This window comes from Doryrhamphus excisus, chromosome 19 (assembly GCF_030265055.1).
Source record: "Doryrhamphus excisus isolate RoL2022-K1 chromosome 19, RoL_Dexc_1.0, whole genome shotgun sequence".
Taxonomy (NCBI): domain Eukaryota; kingdom Metazoa; phylum Chordata; class Actinopteri; order Syngnathiformes; family Syngnathidae; genus Doryrhamphus; species Doryrhamphus excisus.
In genome coordinates, this window is record NC_080484.1 from 12,101,546 (window position 1) to 12,109,973 (window position 8,428).

The 8,428-nt window shown below is 43.2% G+C and overlaps 1 protein-coding gene across 5 annotated transcripts; it reads right to left on the bottom strand.

Moving 5' to 3' along the window:
* Positions 1-2,713: 2,713 nt before the first annotated feature.
* aldh8a1 (aldehyde dehydrogenase 8 family, member A1) lies at positions 2,714-8,422 on the bottom strand. 5 transcript variants are annotated; one of them, XM_058056735.1, is made up of 9 exons: positions 6,773-8,422; positions 6,542-6,690; positions 5,422-5,569; positions 4,910-5,065; positions 4,698-4,847; positions 4,229-4,485; positions 3,747-3,908; positions 3,202-3,681; positions 2,714-3,076 (listed from the first exon to the last, which is right to left on the bottom strand). In XM_058056735.1, exons 2-8 carry the CDS (start codon positions 6,674-6,676, stop codon positions 3,229-3,231), a joined length of 1,461 nt encoding a protein of 486 aa, XP_057912718.1. In that variant the 5' UTR covers positions 6,677-6,690; positions 6,773-8,422; the 3' UTR covers positions 2,714-3,076; positions 3,202-3,228. The 5 variants fall into 5 exon arrangements, with proteins under 5 accessions (XP_057912718.1, XP_057912717.1, XP_057912716.1 ...); XM_058056734.1 differs by having other exon boundaries at positions 6,542-6,693; XM_058056733.1 differs by having other exon boundaries at positions 6,764-8,422.
* Positions 8,423-8,428: the final 6 nt, after the last annotated feature.

The following is an 8,428-nucleotide window of genomic DNA, read 5'->3' on the forward strand; positions in this document are numbered from 1 at the left end:
AATAAATAAATCACTTTGGACACCAGATACCCTCAATATAATAGGACATGAGGACCACCTTCACGTAAGTACTTGAACTGATCCCTGAGCTACTATCATTGACCTCAGCTACAGTATGCTACGGACCATCAGTAAACGTCCCGCTTACACCTCAGCATGTCCCAAAATTAGCAGGAAGAAGCTACAAAGTAGGATTCCTGATGTGTAAATGGAATACCGTCATAGAGTGTAAAAACAAACTGTAGAAAGGCCTTCTAAGTACATTTCTTTAACATTACTAGAGCCCTCTAGACATGAAATAACACCCCTATAGTACATATCAACCGATAAAGTAGACATAATAAGAGGAAATAAGCCATCTAGGACATAAAGAAGACTTGTGCTCATGTGTGTTGCTACAAATGACTTCCAGTATTACAGTATTCCAATATTACATTTCTCACATAGGAATTCTACTTAAATGAATAATTCACTTATCACGGTCAAGTCTGGGGACCAATGAACCGCTATATACGAGGGATTGCTATGTTTCAAATATGTTTATTTCTTATGGGTTCCACTGTGATTTGGAATTTGATGAATACGTTTGGAATGATCCTCCGTCACATATTTCTCACTTTTTTTTTATTCTGAATTTTCAATAAGTCAAAAATGTGACAGTGTGAAATGTCAAATGTGGGAGGATGCGCTGGTATGTTCATCAGTGTGTGTGTGTTGCATTGATGATGTACATGCTGGCTTTTGGAAGCAAATAAGGCCTACGTGTGGGATGTGTCGCGATCCCGAGCGCTTGCAGGGAGCTTTGTGTGAAACTGTATGCATGTGTGTGTGTGTGTCCCGCCCTCAACATGTCACATTTTGCTGTCACACACCCTTCTCTCTAAAACATGCCGTGTGATGAAATGAACACTACCCAAGAGTCGGCTTCGGAGGCTGTGAGGGGACGTGTTTGGCTGCACAGGGATGGAGTTTGGATCCAAATGAAAGAAAAGCAACTCCACATTTCCCATTTCCTCACGTTCTATTTTTCCCCATGAAATCTTTCATCGCTTTCTCATGTGGAGGAAGTACAGGCCTCACCCAGGCACTACGTGACCACCAGGGCGGTGCCATCGGCTCAGGCCAAAATAAGCAGCACCTCTCGGATGCTTGCAATGTCTCATTTGCTGTAATTTCTACAGCAATGAAACAGTAGAAGAAAAGTACATTTTCTTTTATCTCAATACAAAAAAAAAGTAAGATAAGGCATAAACTGGAGTGGCCTCGATTCAATGTGGCCTACATTTCCACACTGACTTTGTTGACATTTACGTGAGAAAGTGTGATAACAAGTCCAAACATTGCAAGTAACAAAAGAAAAAAAATATCTTTGCACATGTGACAAGGCGGAAAGTCTCTCACACCTCTAGAAAGATCACTCGTGATTTGAATCGATATCCCAGACAAGATGGCCGACTCGCCTGAGATAAAAACTTTTTTTTTATTGTACAGTGCTGCTCTGATTTCTTTTTTTTTTTTGCATGTTTGTCACACTCAAGTGTTTCAGATCATCAAATAAATTTAAATATTAGTGAAAGACAACACAACTGAACACAAATCACAGTTTTTAAATGAAGCTTTTTATTAAGGGAGAAAAAAAATCCAAACATACATGGCCCTGTGTGGAAAAGTGATTCAAGTGTTCAAATAAGAGATGAACTGATATCTGTCAGCCAGGAAAAAGCTTTGGGACTCCAGCAAACCACAGTGAGAGCCATAATCCACAAATGGTGAAAACATGGACCAGTGGAGAACCTTCCCAGGATTGGACGGCCAACCAAAAGGACCACAAAAGCGCAGCCATGACTCATCCAACAGGTCACAAAAGACCCCACGAGAACATCCAAAGAACTGCAGGCCTCACTTGCTTGAGTTGAAGTGAGCATTCATGACTCCTCCATAAGAAAGACACGAGGCGAGTTCCAAGACCAAAACAGAGACCCTGTAGTCTTGCTGGTTTGGATGCGAATCCATTTGCTTCACTTCCTGCGTGGATTCTTCTTCTTCTTCTTCTTCTTCTTCTGAGACTTACGCGTGGCAAAAACCAAAGAAACATTGATCCTTGATGCTTGACCAAGTCTTGCAAGATGCCATGCATGGCGTTAAAGTGTGAATGTGATGACCTCAGCAACACGGTGGAAGTGGGTGGATCTATCCAATGTTAATCTGATGACAATTGTGATCAACAACGTCATTCAATGACCTTGAAAAATGAGTAAAATGATCAGTATCGGCAATACTGGCCCTTTATTCACTTGGTATCAGATACCTTTTTCGTCCTGGACTCATGATTTTAGCAGGGATAATAATGATCAGCTATGATTAGCTGATTTAGTATTCTGATGACATTTTGTTGCTTCATTTTTTCCCCATGTAACATTAAGATGCCATTTTCTTAATATGAGCTTGTACTTCTGGTTGGACAACTTTATTCCAAATCTGAGTACAATGTTTTCTTACGTATTGGCTGACTTTTAAACAAACGTTACTGACGGCATTTCCTGTCCGAAAGGGACAAGTTAGTCCGCGGCAAAGCACAAAAATGGACTTCAACCCAGGCTACAAACATAAGGAAAACTTGTGACGTGTGAGAATGTTCAAAGTACGCTCATGATTAATTATAAGTGGACTGTTGCCTGTTAAAATCATATTCATAATAATTAATAAACAAGTGTGGCCTGCATTAATGTTTTATTGACATCTTATCAGAGAGAGATGGCATCCTGGCAATGACATAACACATTGTGTGTGTGTGTGTGTGTCATTCTTGCAAAGTAGTTGTTTTCCCCCGAGGAACCAATCAGATAGCTTTTAATTTGTATCCATAATACACTTTACCCAGGGCAATATTACAGTAAGGATAATGACGCCCCACAGTGGCGAGGAAAGGTACTGCAGCTCACATTTCATAATGGCTTTTTTTGTTACCTTACTCAGCTCATCCATCCACTTTCTGTACCGCTTATCCTCAAGTCTCTCAAAGTTGTTGGAAAGGGGGGAGGAGCCACGCCCACCTGACCATATTTGTCCAGCCTCTCTGCAAAAGCAGCATCATAAACATTTAAACAGTTTGACTTTGAAGCAGGATTTCTTTATTTAGAACACTGAATTGTTACCAATCTTTAAGTTACTGGACTACCAAACAAAGACGACTTTCCATACCTGCTCATCTATACGTGTGTCCTCGCATCATTGCTTGATGGTGACGGTCTTGACCTCCGTGAAGAAGTGGTAGGAATCCCTCCCTCCTTCCCTGCCAACGCCAGAGTTCTTCATCCCTCCAAAGGGCAGGTTGAGATCTCTCACCAGCCAGCAGTTGGTCCACACCAGACCCGTCTGAAGCCTCCTGGCCACGCGATGGACCTTCCCCACATCCCGGGACCATACTGTGGCTGCCAGCCCGTAGCGCACCCCGTTGGCCTTAGCGACCGCCTGGTCCTCGCCATCGAAGGGGCTGACACAAGTGACAGGGCCGAAGATCTCCTCCTGCATGACGCGGGAGCTGTCGGAGACGCCCGAGATGACGGTGGCGGCCATGAAGTAGCCGTTGATGTTGCTCTCGGGGAGGTCCGGGTAGTCCATGCCTTCGCCGCAGTGCACGGTGGCGCCTTCCGATTTAGCCAGAGCGACAAAGCTACGAACCTAAAGAAGGAAAAGCGATAGAAACTACACGTTTAAGGACACATTGGCGTTATTCCTTTTCATACCTTCTCCAAGTGTTCTTTGCTGATGAGAGCCCCGTTGTTGTTAACGGGGTCAGAGGGCACACCGGTCTTCCACTTCCTGGCGGCTGCCACAAACTTCTCCAAGAAGGTGGAGTAAATGCTCCTCTCCACGTAAATCCTGCTGGTGCACAGGCAGATTTCTCCCTGACCAGACAATTGAAGTTGCCATGAGACACAAAAGGACAGTGAAGACATCCACCAAGGCCAGCAAGAAGGACAAAGGAAGCGCCGCAACAAAAAGTAATGTTGCAAGAACAAGAGTCCTTAGCACAGTTTCAATCTTAGTTTATTTCAATACTCCTGACCTTTGGCCTTTGACAAGTGAAATCTAATTTTTTTTCCCCAATATGGCACCTAATCATATAGAGCATATTAACTAGATAACTTAATGATCAATGTAGAAATAAATGTGTTTTCACAAGTATAATCTCATTTCCTCCGATGTGCCATGACTTCCTGGGTACCTGGTTGGAGAAGCTGGAGCGGACCGTGGTCTTGATGCACTGGTCCAGGTCCGCGTCAGCAAAGATGAGAGCTGGATTTTTGCCGCCGAGCTCCAGCGACAGCTTCTTACAGTAGGGGGCGCTGCGCTCCGTGATGTGCCGGGCCGTGGCGGTCGATCCCGTGAAGGAGATCAAGGGGACGTCCGGGTGGCCTACGAGGGCGTCGCCCGCACGAGAGCCCACTCCGAATACGATGTTGACCACACCTGGAGGAACACCTGGAGGAGAACACAGCATGCACATAAGTCCGTTGTCATCCTCGACTTCCAACAACTGGAGTCGTTTTGGACTTTGAGACAATAACACAGCAGGAGAATATTGACGGGGTGAACCATGCCGGTCCAAATATTCAGATCTGTTATGGGCTTGTTGTCACAGGACACGAGGGGGCACGTGACGCAGCCCCTAAAGGTTTTATGTGTGGTCCTACCAGCCTGCTGCATCAGCTTGCACATCATCCAGGCAGTCACTGAGGTCATCTCGCTGGGTTTGGCGACCACCGTGTTGCCCACAGCGATGGCGGGTGCAATCTTCCAGGTCAGGAGATAAAGTGGAAGATTCCAGGGGCTGATCAGACCAGCTACAACAACATACAATAAGAACCACGGGGAATATACGCTAGTATAAACACAGCCATCTTACCCACTCCTACAGGGCAGCGTATGGTGTAGCTGAGACAGCCCATGTGGTCCAGCTGGCTGCAGTCGGTGGTGTGGTGGAGCACGGACGATGCAAAGAAGCGGAAGTTGTACGCCGACCGAGGAATGTCCACCGTGCGAGCAAATGTCACGGTTTTACCTGGAACACACAGAACATATAGAATGTCAGAATTGTTTTGCAGGAATTGTCAGTCCATTCCAATGTAACGCCCTGTAGCCAACGCAGGGTACACCTTGCATTGTATAACTTTTGATATGTAGCGGTTAGCTTCTTTTTGCACTTGTGATAATGACTGAAAAGTCTAAAAATATGAAGAAATTTGAGGTTGGTCAGTATCTAAATTAGACCTAGAGCACCATCTGCTGGCTAGATGTATATATACGTCTTCCTCTACCACTATATTTGGATCTTGGAGAAAAACAACTAGCTTCTATTTTCTGCAGAAAGATGAATCTTTAAAAATGCTGCTGCAAATAAGAACACATGCTGCACACCTTGGTCTCTGGACTCGGCTTGAGCAAGCTCCTCCAGATGGGCCTCGATCAGGTCGGCCAGCTTGTTGAGAACCTGAGCTCTCTGCTCTGGACTGCGAGCGGACCAGCCCGGGAAGGCCTCCTTGGCCGCTTGCACTGCCGCCTCGACCTGCCAGAAAAAAAAAACAAACACAGTAAGTGAATTTCAGCAAACTATGATATATAATGTTAAACTATAATATTAATAAATGGAATATTTTCATAGTTGTGGCATAGAAAGCCTGTTTACAATCTTCTATTATAATCTTCTAGATTATTACTGTCCTTATTACTGGCCTTTCCATTTGTGTTACCCAGTAGAACAGATATAATCAGTGAAAATTAGACATAAATAAGATAGCAGGCTCACATGTTAGTTTGTTGCCAAGTCCGGCCCACGCCCCTGTTGATGGCGGCCATGTTTTCATGGTTGTAGCCAGTGTTGGGCACGTTACTTTAAAGAAGTAATTAGTTTCAGTTACTTCTGCAAAAAAGTAACGGAGTTACTAATTGACTTACTCCACTACAAAAGTAACTAGTTACCAGTAAAAGTAACTATTGCATTACTCGCCCCTGCTACCGCCCATTAGCCATTAGGAAGACAGCAAAGACGGGTACCATTAGGTTTCTGTAGGTTTGAGTTGCTCACACAAGACGTGGAAGTTTTTTTTTCGGGGACATAATGTACATTCGACGCGTACATTTTTACCTTTGACCTCAATGAGGTTAAAGTAGTGTCTGTACTTTCTTTTGGCAAACGCTGTCTTCTCACTGGAGTCCTCCTCACTCGCCATCTCTCGCTATGCTACATGGTAAGTAACGGCGTTACTTTTACAATTTAGGATTAGATTTATCTTATGCCAACAAATACATGCAAGCGTAAGTTAGTGGCCCTGTTCATAAAACGAGCAATCATTCAAAAATGGTACTGTTTTAGTTTAAAAAGCAGGCATGAGTTTAATGATTGACTTGCCTGTGGACTCTGCAAAGTGCAAAGGTTCTTACCAATCTTGTGTAATTACCACATGAAAGACACTTAAATTACAAAGCAAGGCAAGCACATATGCAATGTTTCCATACAAATAAATCCAGTCTTCCTCACCTCTTCCTTCCCACTGTCCGGCACTTTGCAGTACACCTGGCCTGTGGACGGGTCATACGAGTCAATGTGAGCCGAGCAGGGGACAAACTTTCCACCGATGAAGTTCTCCAGGACCAGGAATGAGTTCTCCTCCATGCTTTTTTGCTTGGCTGCTGATTACAAAGCACAAAATGTTACAGTAGAAGCTGTCATGTGTCTCAATGTAAAAAAGAAAGAACTTACTGCACACACCTCCCACTTTACTACTTCCTATTTCACTCTTGTACTGTGTGTGTGATAGTTTGGACCTTTGCTGGTCCTAAAACCTTCTACAAGTCTTTTACACAACACTGCCCTCTTGCGGCAGATACATACATACATATTGAGTAAGGTAATCGCTCAGTATGTTGCTTCGACGGAGTAACAGGGCCACATTGAAAAACACTATCTGAGCTTTCGAGAATAAAGTCATACATTTAAAGAAAAAGGTGGTAGATTTACTAGAAATAAGAGTAAATAAGCCATATAAGATGTGAATAAAACTGCTGTGTAATGTGTTCCCCAGGAAACTTTCACGTGGAGTCTCCAAGAGAATCTCAGTGTAGACTACAGTGCTAGAATCACAAATATAACGCTTCTTTTGTATGCTAATTATATTTTTCTTCATTTACTTAGGCCATTTAGACATGATTAGGCTCCAAAATGCACAATTTTGGCTTAGAATAAGTACAATTTGCTTAAATATTCATATTTTTGTATGAATAGGGCACAAAACAGTGGTCATTTATTAATTTTGGGGAAAAAAACGCTATATTGTGAGGGATGCCTGTACACCACATTACCCAAATGTAATGCACAGGCAACGGGATCACTGCAGGGTCACAGGAGTCATTGTTTTAACTAAGCTGGGGAGCTTTAGCCTCCACTTTTACTGTATTGTAAACTTATAGAGTTTAAAACTGAGTAGGGAAGAAGGACAAAGATGCCAAAAACCTTTCATTGTGTCGGACATGCCATGTCTGACTACTGTAACCAGAGCCCTTGGTGTGGCGGTAATCTTATAATGGAACATTACTGACGCCTAGCGGCCGGAATACTCACACACCTTTGTCTTTCAATATTTTTCACCAAGTAAACCACAAAAAACGGATAATTTATTCATTAAGAGCAATAATGGAACCGCAACGTTGTATTGTAATTATTGGAGATGTTCATGTAAAGTACGAACATGTGTCGAGGCCTGTGCAGTATTAGTTTTTCCACTAGTTCCCCATGAGCAAAAAAGAAGTGCCAGAAAAAGTTTGACTAATATTTGCCGCCAACTATCATAAAACAACACAGTAGTATGTTATGAATGTAAAAAGGCTTCCCTGGCAAGACATTAAAGCAGTCATATGAGCCAATTGATTCCAAGCTATTAAAAGTACCGCGTTGGCTCAGATGCTCCTGTGGTAATCCTCATTCCCTCACTCAAACAAGATAACTTTTTATAGGTTTTATAAGTTCATTCATTCATTAATTTTCTACCACTTATCCTCACAAGAGTTGCCTTTTGCCTGGAGCCTATCCCAGCTGTCTTTGGGCGAGAGGCGGGGTATACCCTGGACTGGTCGCCAGCCAATCACAGGGCACATATATACAAACAACCATTCACACTCATATTCATACCTATGGACAATTTGGAGTAGCATATTAACCTAGCATATTTTGGGAATGTGAGTTCCCGGAGAAAACACACACGTGCATGTGGAAAACAAGAGATGTCCGAGGGTGGAATTGAACTGGGGTCTCCTAGCTGTGGTGCATGCATGCTAACCACTTTATAAGTTAACATTTGTATTTCCTGCTAATAAGAGCTGCTTTAAAGGTTTTAGTTTTTCTGACATTTAACAAACAGCTACACGCTTT